This window comes from Stylophora pistillata, chromosome 6 (genome assembly GCF_964205215.1).
Source record: "Stylophora pistillata chromosome 6, jaStyPist1.2, whole genome shotgun sequence".
Taxonomy (NCBI): domain Eukaryota; kingdom Metazoa; phylum Cnidaria; class Anthozoa; order Scleractinia; family Pocilloporidae; genus Stylophora; species Stylophora pistillata.
This window is the reverse complement of record NC_142524.1, coordinates 3364658-3387836: the sequence shown is the minus strand read 5'-3', so window position 1 is coordinate 3387836 and position 23179 is coordinate 3364658. Positions and strand designations below refer to the sequence as shown.

Genomic DNA, 23179 nt, shown 5'->3' with positions numbered 1-23179 from the left:
AAAATGACACTGAGTCTTACAATGAAGAGGAACTTTCATAAATAAAGAAATCACCTGTACAGTTCTAAGGTTTAAGACAACAACAACAACAATTTTTATTTAAGATCAGAAATATAGCTAAGTATATTGGTTTCTCCCCCCAAATAGCTTATGAACTAATCAAGGCGGGGAGATCTAAGGTCAGTTTACAAGTACAAGATTTATCTATAGATGGACTCACAATGAAAACGCTAAATACTATGCAGTACTGGTAAATAGAATAAGCATAAAACAGAGCAAGTATATTAAAATTATGAAAAGAGGCTAACCTAAAGTATTAACTTAATAAGACGGGAGAATTCGACATAATGATCTTCATAATCATCTTAAGGGCCAGCACTAAGGTTACATTAATCATGATTTGCTCTGATGAAAGGCTAACGCTTGAAAATTCAGCTTCTAAACTCTTAGTGGTGGCCACTTTACATTATCAACTCAGTTGATAAAACCAAATCATCTTGTTATACTCCCCCACCAATACAGCACCAACGTTTCTTTAGAAACTTACCCTCAATAATCATACTAGGTTCCCAAAAAGACATAATAATATTATGAGTTTAGTGTATTGTGAACTAATTGACCTTCTTGTGATATCTAGCTGATAAGCTCTTTGTTTACAAAAGTGGCCTTTTTCTGAATGGTCTTGATCAGTAAAAAATTCAATGTTTTTAGCAGACAAGAAGAACTACCTATTCAGAACCACCAAGTTAACTGTCAATGGCCAACATGTTTTGTCTTAAATTGTGTGTATTTACTAACTTAATGCCAGGTACATTATTGGGGAAATTTGGCAAAATTATATTTTTTTGCACCACATACTTAGCAGTAAGATGCAGCTCAAGTTCAGAAAAAACTTAAGACTGTGCAGAGGTTTTTACTTAAAAAGAATGGTGTGCCTTATAATAAAAAAGTACAATAATCCATTCTCTGTTCTTGAATCCTTCAAGATTTTCAAAAACTTGAAATAAATAACAAACAGTGGGCATATTAATGCTGTCAAGGCAACAATTATGACATATCAATCACAGGGCTCAACACTAACTTTTCAACATACTAGCCAAGTGGCTAGTGACAAATTAAATCTTACAACAATTTTGGTTTGTTTACTAGCCAAACTGGTTAGTGGAAATAAAAAAACCACTGACCAAAACTGAATATCTACTAGTCTGTGGCTAGTTGGCTACAGTTAGTGTAGAGCCCTAAATCACTATTATCTTGCACTTGCTTCAATCCACACTGGCACACAATCGCCTTCTTAGTGCTAAGACTAAAACTCAAATGCCCCCCTTATACATTATAGAAGCAAAGAGGGATGAATTTGGGACATGTTCATAGTTTACATTTCATCATCTTCAAAGCCTAAATCTTCTTCTGGAAAGTCACCCAATGTGACATCCTTGGGTTTAATGAATCCTCCATATTTGGGTGGACATGTGAAGTATCTTTTTCCAGCAACACTGAAAATGGAAAAAAAATTAACAGCACCAGTCATTACATTTGAGGTATGTTATGACTTAAATTAAATGTACCTACAGTACCCCTACTGCTGTCTAACATTTTGCTTTGAAATTTGAAAGTAAGTTTGGCATCATGCAGCAATCCAGTTCACAAAGACAGAGTAGAAAGTATGTTGGAGGATAGTTCACAGAATTCAGGTTCAAATTATTGCAGAACATTTCTTTTTTTCAGAATTATGAAGATTGTAATTTATCTAAAACAAAGGAAAAACAAGTTTAAAAACTTAGTTGTATAAAGCTAACACAGACATTTTGACGCATAAGCATTCTCCTGGTGTTTTGGGTTTTTTAACTCTAATTGAAAAGTAATGTTTTCAAAACCCATTAAAATGATTTTTTTTCCTCCATCCTGATTTAAAAACTCAAGATCATAATTTGGCTAAGGAATGAACTAAAAATTAAATGATTTTTAAACTACACCACCCTGTAGACATTTACATTCAATCTTGTTGAAAAGTAGCCATGGAAGATGCTAAATAAGAAGTAAATAAAAACATCTACAAATTTGAAGTTTAGTACCTGCCGTCATTTTTTCCAAACGGTTCGTCATACTTAACTCCGACCCACCAGCCAGGTTTGAAGCTTGTTTTCCCTACAAAGGAAAAAAGAGAATTAAGATTTTTGGCTCTTGCTGATGAATGGAATTTGAATCATTGCCTAACAGCCTCCACATAATTATTGGTGGATAAGAGTACCATGGTTCATCACAAAAAGCTCCTCTTTGTGTTTAACTTGTTTATAACATCAGATGTTCAGCACTCATAAAGCTAATGGGCCTGAAAAAGGGTTGTCAGAACACTGGGTTTAGAGAGCATGTTGTTATTACCAACTTAGATCAGATTTGCAACAAATGTGTCCTGGCATTCTGCGCCCTGCAAATGACCTGACCCTTAAGCTCTGATGAGTGACCATGACAGAATTTCTCTTTACCACATCAACAGTCAGAGTGTCAAGCAGACAAGTGGTGAGAATATATAGAAATATCAATTAGGGAATTATTAGTTGATCCAATACCCAATTCCTTGAACTATAACATCATGAAAATTGTATAGCAAATGGTAAGGAGAATTTCTAATGTGATCCTGGGAGTACAAGGGTGAAACTCAGAACAAAACAACCAAACTGTCACTTGCCTGCTTGATGTTGTTAGCACTGATATTTGTAAGGAGAGATTCCGCCACAGACACTCATGGAGTTGAAAGGCTACTGCCAAAATTATGAGACTTTATTTTTACGTGAACCGCAGGGGAAATTAACAAATAAACGCCTCTGCCAGCAGGGTAGTCCGTGACCTGTTACCGACGAAGGAACATTTTGTTAACGAAACTGACGGAAATGAAGAAAAAACAGACGCAAATTTCATCCCATAACATTTCATTTTTTGACTTTCAATGGATTTTTACTTTTTGATTGATAATTCACAAGGGCACATCATCCTACAATTCTGTAAACATTCAACATTCCAGCGGATACAATCTAACTTATTTTTCTCCTCTGTTCCTTGGGAAAACTGTGTTTACTGCGGATCTTTAACCGTTTGAAACCTCAGGGATTTAAATCCCTGGGATAAAACCCAAGGAGTGTTGACTGTTTTGTTCTGCTGATAGCAACACATATTTCTTTTTACATCATGGTTCCACTATTGATACCCTATCAACAGGGACATTAGTATTTTATACAATTCACTGTCGGCCTTAATCGCCGAGGAAATTTGAAAAGGAAAAAAACTAACTCTTAAATTATTTCATCGAAATAAATACAATCTTCTTTGGATTAGGGGCATTTAAGTTAACTTTAGATTAAATAATGTTTGCCATGAAAAGCTTTAGTTCAATTACCCAATTTAATCTATTTTTTACCTTGGCGCCTTCTTATTGCTAACGAAATAAATCTACCTTTCGGTAATGTACAACTTTCACTTTCACTGGCTCAAATATTTACAATTACAGTTTACTTTTAAGATATTTAAATAAACTCCTCACTTCAACGACATTTGACATAACATCTCGAAAGGTAAGTCGGATTCAATTGAAAGTTAAATATATCAAAACAAGTTCTTGACTAGATTTTTAATTCCGAATAATGAAGATAATTGCAAAAACATAGTTGAAGCGTTTCCTTCAACTGACATTCTTATATTAGTGCACAAAAGCGAAATATCATTAGCTATAGATATGTATGGAAGAAGGAAAGATCACTTCAACACACAATGAACCGGAAACTAAACTCAGTAGGCTTCCCTGACGGAAAGACAATTTAATATAGATAACTTTTGATTCCTACTTACTTTAAATTGGCTCTTCCTATAACAACTAACAGTAATACCTTTTTTGCGACAAGACAGGAAAATCAAATCACAGGAAAGTTTAGAACAGTTGGGATTGTCTATTGCAGAATGCATTGTTGATTCTCCTGATCATCTTTTGAGGTTCTCTCTCTCTTCTCTCCCATTCTCAGTTGTTTGTCCAGTTCCTGCAGTTTTTTTCTCTGTTCTTTGATCCTTAATAGCTCGTCTGTTTTTCCTTTATCACTCATTTCCTTTTCCAACAAGTCCGCCATGAGAAACAATTCCTCAGCCGCTTTAGCTGCACAGCGTTGTTGCCTCACATCAAGCTTGGCCAGCTGCCGTTTGTCCTTCTGCACTTTATCCTTGACTCGGTGCAGGATCTCTGAGCGCTGCTCTAATTCTTGTTCGACGTGCTCCAGCGTCTCCTTATGTACGGCCTCCAGATCTGCGAGTTTTCGCCTCTCAGTTTCCAGCAGCTGGTTGACGGTGCCCTTCCGTTTCTCGAGTTCCTGTACAGCCTCTCCTATCGTTAGCTCTGCTACCTCTTGCTGCTCTTTGTGCTTCTTCTCGAGCTCAAGCAATCGCACTTTCTCTTTCCGGATCAAACTTCGTTCCGCTTCTCTCTCATTTTCCAACTCCTCCAGCTCCTCTTCGTTCAAAGTCTCCTTCTCTGCCTGCTGAAGCGCCTGGCTGTGCTGTCGTTCCAGCAACGCAATCCGCCTCCTCTGCTTGTAAATGAGCTTCTTGCGTTCTCGACCCTCGCGATCGACGTCTTCACACCTTCTTTCTATCTCCTGTTCGTATTCGATGAGGGGTCCCAGCTCGTTCCTTACCAAGCTCTCAACCTTCTCTCGTAGCGGCATCAGGATCAGCTTCTCGCTTTCCAGGTGTTTTTCAAGCTTGGTCTTTATCTCCGTCACCATCAGCGTTGCTTTCTGCAACGCTGTTTGATGTTTGTTCAGTAGTTCACTTATAATCTTCCGTTCCTCTCTGATATCTTTTATTTCTTCCCGCGTTTCGAATTCTAGAAGTTCTTTCTTTTTGGTCAAATCTGCTTCTGTCAATTCACTTTCCTTATCCTTGTTTTCTAACTCTTCCAACCTTCGCCTCGCCTCCTCGACTTTCATCCTCGCTGCTCTTCTCTCCATGATCATCTTCTCCTTCTCGATAAGAGAAGCTTCCTCCACCTCTTCCGCGTTCTCCAGCATCTCCCGCACATCCCTAATCTTGGCATAAGCCTGTTCCTGAGCTCTCTTATGCTTGGCCTGAACCTCTTCCAACCGCCGCCACTCCCCTTCAATGGCTGACTTCCCAGTAGTGAGGCTACGGAGTCCCTCCAACGCTTCCTGCTCCACTCGCCGCACAGAATCTTTAGCCTGTGCCACCTCTTTCTGTGCTTCCCTTCGCTGCTCCTCGTCATCAACCTCCAGCTGCCTCAGTCGTTCACGAAGTACCTCAAGCTGTGACTTTTCGTCAGGATCCGCCCGAGCTGCTGCTTCGGCAGCCGCTTCTGCTTTTGTTTCCGCTGCTGCTTCAGCTGATTCCTCGCTGCCTTCTGCAGCCTCTTGCAAGGCATCACTGCTGGCAGAAGGGCTAAGAGTTCCAGATGAGGACGCGACGCTGTTACGCTGCGCAGCGGCCCTTGCTTCCCGTTCAGCTGCTTCCAGTTCTTGTGATTTAGCTTCAATTTCTTGCTGAGGTTTCGCCACCTCTTCCCTCGGCATTTCAACCTAACAACAATATTAACATTAAAGTAAATACAATGGTATTTCAGCTAGATTTGTGAGGGAAAATTCCAGTTTCATAAGATTACTTATTAAATCTAAGATGGCTTGATTGGTCAGTAAAGGATAAGGCTTATACACCCAACTCGTAAAAATGCCACTTTCCTTTTCACCAACTAGCCAGTCATGTTAGTTCTTAACAAAGGCGTTCTCAACCTACCACCACCTTCCGAAAGTCTGCTCACCACATTCCCCCACAGCAAGTTAACCACAAGTTATATCCCTTTGATGTGTCCCTGTTACACAAGTTATTAGTCATACCCTGCACACCATTGCGCAATTTACAAATCTCTGACCATTTTTATTTCCTCTTCATTCTTCGTAGTAGTTCTCGCAGTTTACCTGTCTTCGTTCTTGGTCCCACTTTTTCTCCAGGTCTTCCTTGATTCTTCCCATCTCCTGCTCTTTGATATGAACCTTTCTCCTGTGATCTTCTTCCAGCGCCACGAGGCGCTGCATTTCAGCTTCCAGCCGTTGTCTCTCTTCCTCTTGTTCTTGACGGATCCTTTCCTTCACCTGGTTCAATCGCGCAACAAAGAGATCACAAGAGAGAAAAATGTCTTAAAGGGCAAATAAGAATTCAGTGCAAAACGAGGTACTGACGGAAACATGAGAAACAGTAAATTACCAAGTCGCAGTTAATTCTTTGTACCTGTTGATTGAGAGGGAGGCGTGCGTTTTCTGGACCTATCACAGCGCGATGTGAAACAAAATCATTGCAATTCCATATTATTTTAAAATTACCCTATTTTCATTCAAAATACCTGTCTAATTTCATCCTCGGCTCGTTTTCGCGCCAGTTCTTGTTCTTCTCGTATCTCCTCCAGATATTTCTTCTGTAGTTCTAACTGCTGATGACTCGCTTCTAGTTCCTTTTTTCGCTCCACCTCCTCTGCGCTTCGAACTTCAGAAGCCCTTTGTTGCTGGGAGCGGAGGAACTCTAGTTCGCGCCTGAGAAAAAAAGCCCAACTTAAATGAATGTATCCCAATGAGTTTCTAAAAACTCCGCTTCGTTGGAGTATTTAGGTCAGATGCAACGCGTATTGCGAAGTCATTCTGGCATATCCAATGCAGTGAAAGGACATAACGACATAGTTACTGGACCAGAATTAAACAACTTCTGCTCGTACATCGACCAAGAGTGGTTCAAAGATGCAAAATTAAGTCATCAAACCTTGCTTCCTCGAGTTTGTCGGCAGCTTCTCTCTGCTGAGTTTCAAGACATCGTCTGTATAGTGGGAGAAAAATAGAATAAAATAAAAGGAGGAGTTAGAGCGATATTCTAACAACCCAAAATAGCTAAAAATCAAAAATTACTCGTCATGGTTCTCTATTTACCTCTGTTCCTCGATTCTCCGAGTTTCCTCCCGATATTGACGGTCAAGCTCCAAGCTAAATTTAAAAAAAAAAAAAAAAATTGACTGTTATAAGCAAACTTGCCATCACAAAATGCTCTCAAGACCTTACAGGGCACATGTAGCAGGCGGCTTATCATCATATCATACTTTGAGACACTAACACGGATGCAGGAGTTTAGTGAGTAATTTTTATTTTTTAACAAGAAAGCTTATTAAACCTGCTAGATGCAAACGGTACTCAAAAGGAAAGAACGAAGTTCACCTTCATTTCTTCTAGGTAATTTTCTTAATATTGTGAAAGTAACTGCCTTTAGAATGGTATATTTAAATAGGCACGAGAATATTCATGTGTTACAAATTGTCAAATAGTAAATCACAAATCATTTAATACTCACCCGGCATTATAGAACATATAAGAAGGTTCTCTCTCTGGCTCTGAACTAAGGTCTGCTAAATTCTCCATCGACTCGTACTGCAAAGATCAAGAAAAACCACGAAAATGATTTCCTAATTCACCTTCTTTTTGAAAATTTTAAACAACAGAACTACTCACGTATCGCTTTTTTCTTAATTTAGCAGCTTCTTGAGGATGGTTGAACCGCAACATGTTCGTTTTTCCAAGTAAAATCACATCTCCTGCGTTAACAGAAACAGACATTATCAATAAAACAATAAAACAATAGTAATAACAACAACAACCACCAAAATAATCACCCGTGGACCCTCAGAATGGTTAGCATCTAATTTACCTTCACAATATCACACCCGAGTCATACATTACGGTCACGAGTATGACGGAAAAGATCAACAGCTAAATAAGCCCTTGATTGTTAAACAAATTCTCCTTGTCAGCACTTTAGGAAACGTGTTGAGAACAGTGCTGGGAATATACAAACTAATGTTAGGATGTAAAAGATTAGTGTAAGTTGAGGAGGTGTAGAGTACACATACCCTGACTAATCCGTTGTGACTTGCCCACAGGAAGCCCATTCACTTGGCACAGGGAGGCGATTGGATGAAGAATAACTGTGCCTTCAATACTCTCCATGATACAATGTTCAGCTTCAATACCAGGTCCTGATAACACTGATGGACGTATCAAGGAAAATTTTATTATCAATATCTGTCAAAAGGCTTATTGTCAACGCTGCTTGATTTTCAAAACGTGTTTTCCTTTATATGATCATGTACTAACTTCTAAAATCCAGAAAATAAAACAACTAACTTTTAAGATGAAAAGTGAGGATAGTCTTTCGAGAACTGCGACTCGAGTTCATATGGCCACTGAATGACTATCAACGATGTCTGTGCGTAATAGAAAAGCAAATTCCCCTATCTTGTATTTCACGAATTTCCTTTCAGGTTAAACAGTTGGGATCACCTTTCCGATATGCTTTGATTTTCTTGCTTTTATCTCGCCAGCTTTCTGAATAAGCATTAACGACGAGCTTTAAGGATGAAAACAAACTCTAGCTATAGCAATTTTCTCTTTTCATTCACATGCTACCAAGTTACTTGCGTAACGAGCAGTATGAAGCGGCCAAGGCTTTCCCATCCCGTAAGAGGACTGGGAAGGAGACAGGGTCCACTGCCAAATTCGCCGCTCCCCGGGTATCCGAAAACCACCAGCTACGCAGGCTGACTGATTAAAATTCAGACCAACCTATATCAGGATTAAAATTTGCATCCTCTCTTCCGATGTAAGTCATCCCATCCTATGAATCAAAGAAAAAGAAAACCCACTCATCAGCTGACACAAAGAATAAGACAACACAATGCAATCTTTGAAGAAGCTATCTTGCTTCTTCATGTTTCTGCATCTCCTTGCTAAATGTATGAGTTCCACCAGCTAACGTTTGAATTAAACTCTGAGATCTCCTGTTACTGTTAAAAGAGCAAATTACATCCTGTTGCCTTGAAGGGCGAAAGGAATTGAGCTGTTTTCAATCAACTCTCGAATGAAGCCCGAGATTAGGTTCTGTTTTGCTTTAATTCGCGCCGTAATAACACTTAAAAACCCACGCCATCCATACAACCAATCACATCCACGACTACAACACGCGTTTTCCCGTGCTCCGGATAGATGACCTAATTTCACTTTGCATTCTCAATGGTTCCCTCTAATACTTTCCTTTCTTCTGATAGGACGTCTTCGGCACTTTGATCTTAGTCTAACGACACTTCATAGACCAGAGCTCTGTATGAGAAAATTACACTACCTTCAAGTGGTAAAGGGTTACTCCTGTACTGAGAACGTCATCATCAATGCAGACCAAATGAGGAAGCTCTGACTCCATTTTGATACCAGCTCCCTCGTATCTGAACCCAAGAGCTCGCTCCTGTTTACAAAAAAAAGAAAACATTTCGTCAACAACTCTTACTAAGTCTTCCTGTATGGCGCGTTTATACTGTCAAAATTCAACATGTCAAATCGAGAATCAACATTCCAAAATGAGCTCCATAGCGCCAAATCAATCAACAAACCTTTCCTAAATCGAGTGCCATCTTCTCGTAGCGGACGGGTTAATTTGATCAGATACTTTTTAAATTGATTAGGTATCTTTCAAATCGATCAGTTCCCTTCTATATCGAACAAATTAAATCGTTTACATTAACTCAAATCGATCAGTTTTCTTCTAAATCGTTTATATTAAATCAAATCGATCATTATACCCAAGATGCTTTGCTGGTATACTATATCCGCTGACAGAACACAGGCGCAGGCTCTTCCGTTTCCTCGTGGAGCCCGTCGAAAGATGACAGAGGTAAGTGTAATTATACTTTAATATATGTCCCTGGAATATGATTTATTCATGAAAGTAACGCATGGTTCTTTAGACATTGTACTCAGTAATATCTCCAACCCATCGAATTTTCTCAAACTCAGATAAAACGGACACCAGATACATTCGCAAATCACTCATGAACTTCTCGTGTACTCCTTTACCACAGTCATATTAAATCAGGTTGACAAACCCTAGCCTCTAAAAACACTCCAAGGGAAAGAAAAAAATAGTTTTAGATAGGAAAGGGAACGGTTCATGGTTTTTATTTGGAGCAGGGGAGGAAAATACCTTCCATATGGGAGGGATTTGTCCAATTCAAAACTGTGGTCTTATTAGTGATGGAGGTGGTAAACAGGTCCCAAATTTAACATTAATAGCTGATGTAGCTCTTATTTAAACAAGAAACAAAAGTATAAGTGCCTGTATTCTTATGAATCAGTCAGTTTACTACCTGTACCCATCCTCCCATACCCCTCCCCCCAGGCTAACCCCTGGCATTTGTATTTTACCTTTTGAATAATTTAGAAAATTCTCTCAGGGGATACATAAGCCATCCAAATGCCCTGAGGTGGGATTGTTGTTTACATGATAGTTCATAGGTGGAATTGACAAGTGCAATATCATAAAATTAAAATAAAGAGAGAAAAGATCACCTGTTCTTGGTGTTTTACCCTGGATTTCTTTCGCATCACATAGAAAATGGGTGATGAAGAAACCAAAAACTTGCTTAAGTCATGTGCTGAAAATCTACTTATTGCTGTCAGCCAAATCGAAAATCGGCCACAAGTTTCCGAACCTACAGCACCTGTACTTCCAGTAGTTGAAGAACAAAGAAGACTTTTTGGTCACAGACCACCCAAAAACAGCCGTACGAGTAGCAGCACCAACTTTAGGAATGTAAAACAGCCTGCACCTAAGCATTGTGTAGTGGCAACATCGACAGGGGATTGTATAAGCATACCTGTTCGGAATACATGGACTAGAACATTTATTTGTCTTGAAAAAAGAAATGCAACCACTGCCCCTTCAACTTTTGAGAAGGTATCGATGGCTATGGCTGGGCTTGAAGAGAAAAGCATATGCTTTTCCAAAGGAGGTAACAGCCAGCATGTGCACGAGAAAATTTTAGAGGCTTTTCCAATTCTGGAGACTGCAGGAGGGTACGAAATTCTGAGAACAGGTGAAAGGGGAAATCGTCAGCTTATGGTGTTATCCATACCACCTGGTGGTTATACTGTAACGTACCTCAAAGCAACCATTGGCTCTGCTAAGGGATATATACGGCCCCCTTCAGAAGGACCTAGTGTTTACACCAGCACCAAAGCAGGAGCAAATGCAGGTGGGTGTGTTTCTTTCTCCTGCCAAATCATGCAATGATAAGTATTCCCTTTGTGGGACCCAGGGTGCTTAATTACAAAAGTTTATTCAAAACTACAAACAGTTACTTATATAAGTGAAAGAGAATAATGGTATAATTAAAATGAATGAGGGGATAAATAAATGTAATAACCCAATGAACGAATGAACAAATGATGGAATTAACAGCACCAAAATGATGCCCATTAGTGATCTTTTCTGTTTCAGGTACAGTAGGTCAATAAATGATACCATCGTGTTTCATTATTTAATGTCCAAAAATTTCAAAAATAATTTTTTAAGCCTTTTTTTACAGATTTCCACCAGCCCAAAAGTGTCATGTGTAAACTGCAAATCCCAAGTGCCAATGGATTTGTTGCGAAAACATGAGGAGGCATGCCCTGGAGGAAACATTGGAGCTACTATCATCTCCAGGTAATTAAGTTTCAAGGACCTGATTATCCTCTCCTCAAGGTTTCTATGAGGTCTGTTATTAATGAATATCTAATGATGCATTGAAGCACCCACCTCATTTAAATGCATAGTGTAGTGATGTATCTGGCTTGACTAGAAAGTGATATCATGACATATTCAACTTTGCAGTATGGCAGGACTCATTTTAACCACAAATCATTCTAAAAACAGTAGACTGTGTTCTTGTTATAATTATCACTGTGAACCTAGTATGTGACCCCATATATCCTCTTTGGGTTAACATCCAACTAGTATATAGAAGTTTATCATTGCTTTCAACTCCCACTTGGACTCTGAGAAAAAAACCCTTCTATCTTATAACTGAATAATACATCTGCCTAAAATGTTACACTATACACTTCCCCTCTTTGGCTTACTTTGGCCAAATGTTGGTGGTTATATGTATCACTGGCATTTCAAAAGCTAACACCACTATAGTCTAATCATCATCTATTCTTAAATAGACCCCATCTTTGTCACTTTCGGGCAAATAATTTTCGTACTTAAGTCACAAAAACTTTTGTAATCCTAAACAAAAGCGTTGATTTTGGCAAAAAAATGGATATTGTCTCAACCTCCCCCTCACCATCCCCAATACAAGGTCAACTTTTTATTCATGCAACAATTCTTAAATATTCCAACATTGACTTTGGGCTAAGAGGGTTTGGAGAATTGAATATTCGACATGACTTACAAATCAAAAAATTTGTAGCTGATGCCAAGGATTTTTTTATTTTTCATTTCAAAATGCCCTAAAAGATGATTCCATTATAGTTCTTGTGGTTTTGTGTCATTTTTAGATTCAAATTTTTAAACCAGTTTGATTTCAATTTTTCATTGTCTCTAACTCCTTATCATGGTGTGAAACAAGCAGGATCACTCCACACACCCTCCTTCCTTGAGTCACCTTAAATTTTATTCAAACTGCCGTTTCTGACGCCGTCTGATAACCGCTTCATGTGTGAAACTCAAGCAATTGTCAACTTACAGTTTCTATTTTGAATTCATATTCCTAATTAAAAAGGAAAATTTAAACCACAACATAGTCATTGCAGTAGTGAAAATGTGATGCCATCCAGTGGCACATCCCCAGTAGCCCATTACCATCATAGGAAGTACTTCCCATCCCTCAAAGAACTCCCCCTCCATTGAAATATCCTTCCTTGCCAATGCTAGCATGCAGTGTGAAGCTGATCAAAGTGTTTTGATTTTTGGCAGTGGTGATGATAGCGAGGAGTCCTCAGCAAATTCCTCAACACTGGGTGGGGGTATGGGTGCATCTTCTTCACAGGAAGCTGTTGACAAGTTGTCAGAGATGTTTCCAAATGCAAGCAGAAAAGAGCTGGAGACTTCCTTGAAAGTCCAGGGGTCTCTGGACCAGGCAGTGATGGCATTGCCAAAACCTTGCACATCGACATTGTCATCTGATGATGAGTCAGAGCTCATGCATTCTGCATTTGAAACATCAGATACCCCATGCCCTGCTCCAGGTAATCCACATTCCCTGAGGGAAGAATTGAACCAGCTGCAGAAAAATTTGGACCATGGCCCAAAGGAGAAGCTCAAAGTTGATGAAGAAGATCTCCTGAATGATGCCTTAACATATTATAAGGAGAGTGACTTTAATCCATCAAAAAGACTCCGAATTGTTCACACCGGCCAGCCTGCAGCTGACACAGGTGGTGTTGTGCGGCAGTTTTTCACCCAGCTCCTTGCTGCAATTACTGATTCCTTTTTTCAGGGAAAAGAATACCAAAGTCCTATTTACAATAGTGATACTGTAGCCTCTGGGGTCATGAAGTTAGTTGGCACAATAATTGTGCATAGCATACTGCAAGGGGGGCCAGGTATTCCTATTTTCAGCCCAGGCATATACTACTACTTGGCAAAAGGCAATGTTGAGGAAGCATTGAAAGGTCTCACTGTGACTGACTGTTCTTTACAGATGCAACATGAAATTGAAAAGGTAACGAACACTTGTAATTAGCACTATGAACAGGAAATTTATTTGTATGACCAAGCTGCACAACAAACCACAGAGCTTCTAAGTTTAGAAGATGATATTCATAAACCTGTCAGTTTTCCTGATCATTTTTTCTCTGACTTTCCCCTATCATTGTAACAATTTCATCTTCAGCCACACTCATTTAAAACATTTCTTTGCCAGGGAAAGGGAAATATACATGTTTTGTTGTTAGCAACCCTTGTGATAATGAATGCTATGGAAGCCTTGCAGTATCTTAAGTCATCTTTGATGGAATTATACAATCCCAACTACCTATTGTAACCTTTCAGGCATTGAAATATCAGTTTTCCTGACAAATTTGCTTCGCAACAGTTTATCAATTTCTTGGCTTGTTACAGGGATGTCAGTCAACTTCAAAATGAATGGTAGACTACCACACAGTTAAAATAGTATTCATTCATTCATTCATACATTTCTTCTGCATTCCATTCCATTCTCTCATTCAATCATTGTGGAAATTTGACACTAGTTGTCAGATAATAAAACCAATCTTTATTGGGGATACCAACATAAGTAAAAGTGTTTTACAGCATGGTCCTGTTCCTTACAGCTTAAAATCATGTTATTCTCAGATTGCAGAAGCAGAAGATGTCACCAGTCTCGATGAGGAGGAAATGACAACTCTTCTTTCAGATTGTGGACTTACCATGAAACTGACAGTAAGATGAATTTTTTTATCTGCTGATTTGACAAATTACAAAAAACTGCTAAGGAATAATTTACTTTTTATATTTAAAGATAGAAATTTTCATCCAACAACTTTCTAGGGTTTTAATTTTCACTGTAGCGGTGTTGCCAAAAATGTATGGTCCAGTTTTGTATTAAGCAAGGTGCCTTAATAATGCAGTGAACTTATAAACAATGAAATGATCACCACATGTCCATTAGACAAAGAAAACACCTGATTACTAGACAGTAGTCAAACCTATGAAATCCCAAATGTTATTTTCCTGTAACTGTAACAGTTTTTCCAGGGGCAAATCTGTGAATAGTGTAGGGTGGTAATAACACTCCAACTTCAAATCCTGAAGCTCACTTGAGCTTAATATAGCTCACGAAAATAAATTTGCTTTCTTCATTACTTTTTTGTTAGAATGACAACAAGATGAGAGTGATTAGAAATCTTATAGTACATGATGCTATAGGAAAACCAAAGATGGTACTAGACCAATTAAGGGAGGGGGTGAAGAACCTTGGCTTTGGCAGAAGGATGGAACTGTATCCTGACATCTTTAAGGAGTTATTTGTAGCAGGAGAAAAAGAAGTATCTGCTGATGACATCAAGAGTCAACTTCAGTTCCCATCAGATTTAAACCAAAATGATGAGAACATAAAGGAATATTTGCTACATTTTCTTGAAGATGCATCTGTCGAGGAGCTGAAGTCTTTCTTGGTGTTTGCGACAGGTTCACCCAATCTACCTGAGTTTGGGCTGGGTGTCATTCAGATCGAGTTAAAGGATACAGAATCGATCTTCTCATCAACATGTGCATTTCGTATAACTCTACCAAGGTCCTTCCCAGACCAAGACATGTTTCTTCAGCACTGAAGGCTGTTTGTAATACTGAAGGAAAAGCTTTTTTGAGCGTTTAAACTGGTGCGTGCCAGTGGATAAGGCACATAATTATTTTTATTATGTGAAACTTGTGACCACAAAAAATGTGGGATCATTGTTATATTATTTTCCTAATTGGCCATTGGGCACAGTTTGTGTCATTGTATCCTTCTATATTGTATGGTTGTTATAACTATTGTTATGACAAAGCCGATCAATTTCTTGTTGATTCCAGACATAACTTTGCATTGCATTTGGAATTTGCTAGTTACAGTTGTTATAGTTGGTGGTTCTACGGACAGAGTTGTAACAGTTGTTTAAGTGATTATGAACCCCTCATTTTCTGATGTGATGGGTGCAAGTAAAAGTTCATTTTTTGCAAAGTTTTGTGCTCTAACCACACAGCTGATTTTATTGTACTAAAACTGTGTGAAAAGTATGTAACACAGACATAAGTGGATATTTCAAACCCCTTGTTGTGTTGGTTTTATAGTCAATTACATTTTACTGGTTTTAGAAATGATTGTAAAATTCATTTGACTTTACTAGAACTTTATATTGTAGCCAATTTAGTTTCAGCACTCAAATTACGCAAACCAAACGACAACAAAATTGTTGTGTTGGTATTTGCTTTCATAGGCATTTTTACAAACACAATATACAGACAATTTTAATTTGAGGTTCAACTGGACTCTTATGATGTTCTAACTTATGATGCATTTACAACATGTGTGTTGACAAATGTTACTGTTTCCATATAAATGTCAATCCCAGAAGATTCACTTTCTCTGAGTGGGTCAATGCTGTTGAGAAGTTCTTGATACTGTTCTGGAGATAGAGGGCACCCTGTTTCTGGTACCTCTACAATGGCCTCAGCTGAAGTTGCTTCCTCTGGAATTGGGCCGTCCCAGTCAATTCCATACTGCTCAAACTCCCCCTTGAGAAAAAGAAAGAAAGAAAATAATTTAATGACAAAAGGTGAAATGAGATTAGCAAGCCCTCCTTTTATTCTGGATTATATCAAAAGTTACAAGAAGGAGCCGAAAGGGTGACTGTTCTTAATATATTTGCAATCTTTCAAACAGATTTACTCCAATTATTAAAACTCAGCTGGAAACTGGCTTCTTCTTCAACTTGTGATTGGAAAATGGCTTTACAAAAGAACGAGAATAATTGAAGGTGTTCAGACTTTAGGACTCCCTGCTTTAAATTACAGTCAGGCCTATCTATTCCTTTGAATTAAAATCTAGCTAAGTTCTTTTAATAACTTTCATTTACTTGGTCAAAAACCTGGTTTATTGACAAATTATCATGATACTGGCAAGTCAACACTCAATCAAACAGCTCTGGAAGGAAGGGGGAGGTGTGTATTTCAGGGGCACATTGAGTCAAAATCTATTTTCAAATTTCATTCTGTTTACCTGAGAAGTAGGCTCGAAAACATTACGTACAGCCACATGCTGGGAGCTCCTCAAGTTAAGAAGGCCAAGGATGTAAAGTTGCATAGGACTTCTATTGCCTGCTGTTCTTATCCTATGGCGTACAAAACCTTGTTTTCATTTATCTATGTGCCTGTTAATTCTTGGAACATACACATAGTGTAAACAAAATAAATGCTGTGGGTTTGATGGTTCCAATACACCATTATCTTCTAAGTGGTAAAATAAGTGGTAATAAATGTAAGAGACCCCATCAAACAAATCACGCCACAACCTTTCTATTCTTTGGTTGTGAACACTGCGACCTGTTATCATGCTTCCTCTCCCTGGTCCCCTCTGAGGGTGTTGTAACATATACAGAGAGACAGCAGTATTTTCGCCACCTTTGTCTGAATCTGCACCCTTAATGGCAATCCATATTCTTGTGTAGCTTTCAGAAAGGCATCTAGGACAGTTTCAGCCCAATTGTTGGTACTGCATTTCAAAAAAACTGGGATTCTTGTGAAGCCATCTATTCCTCCATGAATGATCATTCTCCACCTAGAAATAAAGAATAAGTTTACCATATATTTGGCTACTTTTCTGATACCAGTAGATTAAGAAAAAAAAGTTTCTATACATGGGGATTGGTAACAATGGGTAAACTTGAGTAGCTCTTGTACTACAACCCCCCCCCCCCCCCATAAAAAAATATGAAGTACTACAAAAAATATGAAGGCCTCACCGAATAAGTTTATGATTGCCATCAATATGCCGTAGTGCTAAGGGCCCAGACACGTTGTATTGTCTTCTTGGTGTTAAACGCAGCCATCTCACTGCCACTCCTTGGGGATCGACCCTTTGCATAGCTTCCCGTACACGTAGCTGTGCTGGTCTCAAACCATTAACACTGAGTTGAGAAATTACCCTGCGGTAACCTGCATTGGGAAACTCTCTTAGCACTTCTCTTACTTTATCTTCAAGCTCTTGATCCGATAGAGCCACATTCTCATGAGCTGAAAGACCATACGTCTTCATTCGCCTGAAGATGGTACTTTCCAACACACCCAGTGCCTGAGCAATGTCAGGGACTGACAACTCGAAATTTAAGAGATACACAAGATGATCATAGCCTATGTCCAAGGCAGGGCATCCTGGCCGACCAGAATAAACAGTTCCTGTCACAAAGGGGGCATTGGTGTTAATCTCTTCAACTCTTCGTAACTTTGAAATAGTGTCAGTAATAAGATAGTGAAGATCATCATCAACAAGATTGACACCACAGAGTCGAAATACATGAGATGCCAATTGTTCAAGTCTAAATACAGCAGCATCAAATCCATCTGAGTCCAAATTTTCTAACTGTCTCAACAGCTCCAATAATGTACCCCTTAAATGTACTGTCAAAATTTCCTGTTCCTGATCCATTTCCTGTTTAAAGAGTGAATTATTTATTTCATTACCACTAGGTATCACTTACAATAACAAGACCGTAAAGCCCAACAACAATAATCAATTATGCCCAACAAAAACTCTGACCATTTACACGTTGGGTCTCCACTGTTAACCCATCATATATTCTCTTCCCTGGAAGGTCAATCCCTTAACGAGTTACCTTAACTATCAGAATTGTTTTAATTTTTCCTTTCCTGGGATTGTGTTTGGAGAATCCAGGGGTTATCTTAATGAACTTTTTTTTCTCTAAGTAGTCGGTAATCGATTGGGGAATTTGGTCGGCTTGGGGACTCCGAGGAAGAGAATTCGCAAAATTGTAAGGTAATAGAACTAAATTTAACAATTCAAGGTAACAAAGATAGGGAAGAGAAAAGCTCAGTAAGGCGGGGGACTTCAAAACAGTCACCTTCAGACGGCAAGAAGTCTTCAAGTACTGTAAACACTTCATCACTTTCCGATAATTAATTCGGCAATTTAAAAGTTCTTTTATTGAGGGTGGAATTGAGTTCCAAATTTTAACACCAAGAGCACTCGATGGGTTGGAGATATTACTGAGTAAAATTTCTAAGGGACCATGCGTTACTTTCATGAATAAATCATATTCCAGGGACATATATTAAAGTACAATTACCCTTACCTCTGTAGTCTTTCGACGGGCTCCACAAGGAAACGGAAGAGCCTGCGGCTGTGTTCTGTCAGCGGATATAGTATACCAGCAAAGCATCTTGGGAATAATGATCGATTTGATTTAATATAAACGATTTAGAAGAGAACTGATCGATTTGATTTAATGTAAACGATTTAGTTTGTTCGATATAGAAGGGAACTGATCGATTTGAAAGGTACCTAATCAATTCAAAAAATATCTGATCAAAATATCTGATTTGACATGTTGAATTTTGACAGTATAAACGCGCCATATTCCTGAGCTTGTTAATGGATCGGGCTAAATAAAGGCCGGAAAAATTGACGTCTCAGTTGTTTTCTGACTGATCTCATTTACCCCTGTGTTCTGATCCGTCAGTCAAATCTGCAGTTTCTGTTGTGTCTTATATTTATTTATCCAAAAGTAAGATTATTTACCTGAACCCTGTGGTTACCACCAGGGGTACAAAAAACTTAACTTTTACTGAATGCAGTTTTCGCGCACGGAAAACGAATCCTTCATTTTATTAAGGGTTCTCCGCGAGAACGCCGACACAAAGAGCAAAATTAACAAGAATGTAAACTTTGAACTCAAATTCGTTCCGAAACACTATATCGCCTTAAAAATCACAAACACTCATTAATATGTCCTGCCTTAGCAGATAAATAACGCACGCAATTACAGAATCCCGTAAGCTAAGAGGACATACAAATCTAATTGCTATCCACTATATATCACTCGAATCTAAACAAACTTCTTTTCACGAGAGCTCTCGGCAGTTGTATTACAAAAACAAATTGTTTGTTCATCGCTAATAACAAATCATGCAATATTTAAACTAAGGTAGATTAACGGATTATTTCTTACGGACGCGTGGTAAACTCTGAATGTGCTTTTACACCCGCTCTTGTGGTAAATTATCGTTAATTGTTCCACAAAATGTGTACATTATATTAATTTCTGAAAGCCCTAGAAAAGAATAAACATATTTAACTACGTACCGCTATTGTAGTGTTTTAGCCAAGAGCTGAAGCGTGTATCTTACGAAAGATGTTTTTCCTACAAGTGATCACGACTTGAGTGAAAGTTGAAATGACACTTTACAGAAAAACATAACCCGCAGATCAAGGAAACAGACCAAGTCACGCAAAAGAATATCTGGTGTTTATTTAAGTAAAAAATGTGACAAAATAGAAGGTGATAGACTAATAAAACGCCACGTGGCACCGATTTCTTTCTTCCTTTTTGTTCTTCTTTTCTTTTTTTTCCCCTTTCTTTGTTTTGGTGGTGCTGTCGGTAAAGCCATGATCACCGAGTGAATGAAGTCCTTTTCGGGTGGTCGGGTTTTTATTTTTAACAGGCTTCCTGTGATTAAATATCTGTTTATTCATGTGGTGAGAAAGAAACATGACCAGTTTCAAGAAGAGCGGTTTACTTATTAAGGACGTGGGTTCAAGAGGCTGCAGTAAGCATTGCAAGGTGACACTATCAAAATATCAACGTTATTCACCTCCCGGGTAGACACGGACATGTTTCATAAATGTCACGCAAGTCACGCAAAAGAATATCTGGTGTTTATTTAAGTAAAAAATGTGACAAAATAGAAGGTGATAGACTAATAAAACGCTACGTGGCACCGATTTCTTTCTTCCTTTTTGTTCTTCTTTTCTTTTTTTTCCCCTTTCTTTTTTTTTTCACATGTTTCATAAATGTTGTTTGATTGAGTGAAAACTAACCTCTGAGATAGTATGCTAAAAAATGTTAACAAAAATGTCTATTTTCGTTTACAAGACTCACCAGTCGTCTGCTTCTGTCTTATGTGAACCGGTTCAACCGGTTTGCAGATCTTTGGTCTGAGTAAGTCCGAGCTAGAGATAAACTTACAGAAGCACACTTTTGCAACAATTTGTCACCCCGAAGAAACAAATAAGCTTTTATACATTCAAAGCATGAGAGTTCCAATTGTTTTGGTCAGTTTAGCAGCTCTAATTATTTTGGCTTAGTGCCCGTCAATTGTCTTACTGGCAAATTTGCGCAGTCAACTCTCCCGCATCATCGATCTCATCCCCTCGACCTCGATCGATTATGCGGCACTTTTTTGGCACCGGATATCCGGTTCAACAAAAAAAAAATAAGAATGATTAAAAAAACACGAGAAAGCATATAGGGTCAAAGCTTTTAATTTAAGACTCGATAAGCTGTCGCTGTCCGGAAAATGAGCCACGCACGCTTCTCCTCCAAGACCGAACTAGAGGGAGCTTCGGAAACCGAGCAACAGAACAAAAGTGGTTGGAGAGGGAAAGCTTCGCTATCGGAGTAAAACGTTTTAAAAAAAAGGCTTTCTAATTTCTTCCAATTATAATGCGGGTTATATGCGGAATATGCCTGATATCATATCAACGCCAGCGTAGTTTGACTTTCCTCCTCTTTCATCTCGTTACTTAAGAGTGAGCTCCAGTTATTATGAGTAAACAATATGTTTGAACAAACTTTTAGTTAATCAATTTTTTATGATTTTAGTTCATTTTCGCTGTAATTTTAGTTTGATCAGACCGGTAACCTTAGGACACTTTGCTTTTTTTTTTTCACGTGATTTCCACAGGTTTATTTCGAAATTCTGATGGAATCGAAGATACCTCAATCACGCCAAAAATATTACTGCGGTGAGAGACACTTTGGGCCGGTTATTTAAACAAAGTTTAGCCGCTGTTTAACAAAACCGCATTCTAAACTATCTTGAATTTAGCTGAATCTCCTCTCTGAACATTTATTTTTGTGAACAGTGTCAAGAGGGACGAAAACTTGCAGTGGATGAACATATTTTTGATGAAATGAACCCCTCTATGGAGCCAGGCCCACTGCTTGCGAAAAACCGCGGTTCGAGTCAGACCACGTGTAAAATAAATGGCCCTTTGTGTTTATTTGCCCACAGATTAATCGAAGGACCTTTTTTTTCGTTTATCGGGTCTCACTCATGCGCAGTTTTATCAAAATGAATGACCCGCCATTCACTTGAGGGTAAGGAAAGAAAACAATGCCCTCGAAGGCTAAGAATGAAGTGACCCTTTGCAGACATTGTTCAGACCCTCGGATAAATGATCATGTTTCAGATGCTAATGTAATGATCGGAAGATTTAAGCGCAGGTCACTTGATTGATCATTTTGGGTGTTCAAAGATAATTATTTGTGCTTTCAGCTGATGTTAGTTGATGATTACACCCAGTCGACTACCATTAAGGAGGGCATAAATTAACTAACAAAACCTGACCTGGATATCAGTTTTGAAGACATGGTTTGAGTTTAGTTCAAGGATTTAATGAATGTAACCGAAATTACAATTCATGGAGCCAACGTCTCGACAGCCTCGTCTAAGGCCTTCTTCAGGGCTGATCTGACCGCTGCAACAAGAGGCCCCTTTTATATTCAGTCATAGATACGTGGACAAGAAATCAAGTGTGTTTAGTTCTGCGTACAAAACTAAGATAGTGAAAATCTCTTGCGTTCCACATGGAACGAAATTGCACAATAAATTGAAATCACAATTCCACCACGATCTAAGGATTTATATATAAGCTGTATACACGATGGTAAGCTGTACATCAGAACTGACTCTTTTTCTCTTTTTACCTTTTTGGGCGTCGTAACTATTACTCGCATGACTGAAAAAACAGGTCAAAAAAATGACGGTGTTCTGAGAAAATTCATTCCCGGTTTTGTGAATACTAGAGGATAAGTTAGCTTCTAAGATAATTAGAGAGTAGGTCGTACTTGAAAACATAAAAAGGATCGAACTTTGCGAAAAACCATACAGGAAATGTCTACTTACAAGGTACAGAATGTGCTTGCTTCCTCCAATCGAAGGTAATCGGCGAATAGAGCAATAGATACTTACTGCTTGTTTTATAGTGCAGAGCTCGTCAATAGCTTCCGGTTTACTAATTGCGTGTCTGGCCCAGTATCTCCACTTGTCATCGCGCGGTTAAAACGTTCAATAGGAATATAATTCTCTTGTCTACATAAAAAAAGTTGCCGTTCCAGTTTCCGTCACCTGCACGCAAAAAGGAGTCGTTTGTTGGGTCTGTGAGGCTTGAAACAAATACAAGAGAAAGCCTCCCGGGAAATTGGAAACGCCGACGTGAACGAAGCCATGAATGACTTCGAAAGATTTTGGCGTTATATTTCAGCGAAGCATTATCCTATTGTAAACTAATTATGCTGATTTCGCCTCTCTAATGATTGCGGTTAAATGAAGTTAGTCTTCACGGCGACATTTGTTGAATGCAACACAGGTGTGCAGCTTATTAGCTGGGCAATAAAAATACTTGATATATGAAAATTGCACGTCCCACATATTTAGATTTGAAATGACTTGGAATAGTTTTCTCTCGTACAAAGGTTTACGATTCCGAAAGCTTTTCTCCAGATTCCATCGACACTTTTCCACTTGGTAAAGTCAAAGTCATAAAGACCGAAGTTCA

At 38.6% G+C, this 23179-nt stretch overlaps 2 protein-coding genes and 1 pseudogene across 6 annotated transcripts; 1 reads left to right on the top strand and 2 right to left on the bottom strand.

Annotated features, from left to right (window-relative positions):
• Nucleotides 1–70: 70 nt before the first annotated feature.
• LOC148727750 (uncharacterized) lies at nucleotides 71–9636 on the bottom strand. Of its 3 annotated transcripts, XR_015988868.1 has the most exons (14): nucleotides 9470–9636; nucleotides 9205–9324; nucleotides 8649–8700; nucleotides 7937–8071; nucleotides 7539–7621; nucleotides 7381–7457; nucleotides 6966–7019; nucleotides 6802–6855; nucleotides 6392–6578; nucleotides 5970–6143; nucleotides 3882–5573; nucleotides 2690–2848; nucleotides 2076–2148; nucleotides 71–1496 (listed from the first exon to the last, which is right to left on the bottom strand). XR_015988868.1 is itself a non-coding variant. In XM_088725571.1 (11 exons), exons 1-11 carry the CDS (start codon nucleotides 9488–9490, stop codon nucleotides 3942–3944), a joined length of 2589 nt encoding a protein of 862 aa, XP_088581697.1. In that variant the 5' UTR covers nucleotides 9491–9636; the 3' UTR covers nucleotides 3611–3941. The 3 variants fall into 3 exon arrangements, 1 of the variants encoding a protein (XP_088581697.1); XR_015988869.1 differs by lacking the exon at nucleotides 2690–2848; XM_088725571.1 differs by lacking the exons at nucleotides 71–1496; nucleotides 2076–2148; nucleotides 2690–2848 and having other exon boundaries at nucleotides 3611–5573.
• Nucleotides 9637–10967: 1331 nt separating this feature from the next.
• Nucleotides 10968–15861, top strand: LOC148727749 (G2/M phase-specific E3 ubiquitin-protein ligase-like). Of its 2 annotated transcripts, XM_088725577.1 has the most exons (5): nucleotides 10968–11110; nucleotides 11444–11562; nucleotides 12820–13567; nucleotides 14200–14286; nucleotides 14721–15861. In XM_088725577.1, the coding sequence occupies exons 1-5, from the start codon at nucleotides 11105–11107 to the stop codon at nucleotides 15174–15176; spliced, it is 1416 nt and encodes a 471-aa protein (XP_088581703.1). In that variant the 5' UTR covers nucleotides 10968–11104; the 3' UTR covers nucleotides 15177–15861. The 2 variants fall into 2 exon arrangements, with proteins under 2 accessions (XP_088581703.1, XP_088581702.1); XM_088725576.1 differs by lacking the exon at nucleotides 10968–11110 and having other exon boundaries at nucleotides 11324–11562.
• On the bottom strand, nucleotides 11384–19599 carry LOC148727748 (uncharacterized; annotated as a pseudogene). Its single transcript, XR_015988871.1, has 4 exons — nucleotides 18693–19599; nucleotides 17346–18031; nucleotides 16604–17161; nucleotides 11384–16119 (listed from the first exon to the last, which is right to left on the bottom strand). The product of XR_015988871.1 is annotated as an uncharacterized LOC148727748 (transcript).
• Between the last annotated feature and the right edge of the window lie 3580 nt (nucleotides 19600–23179).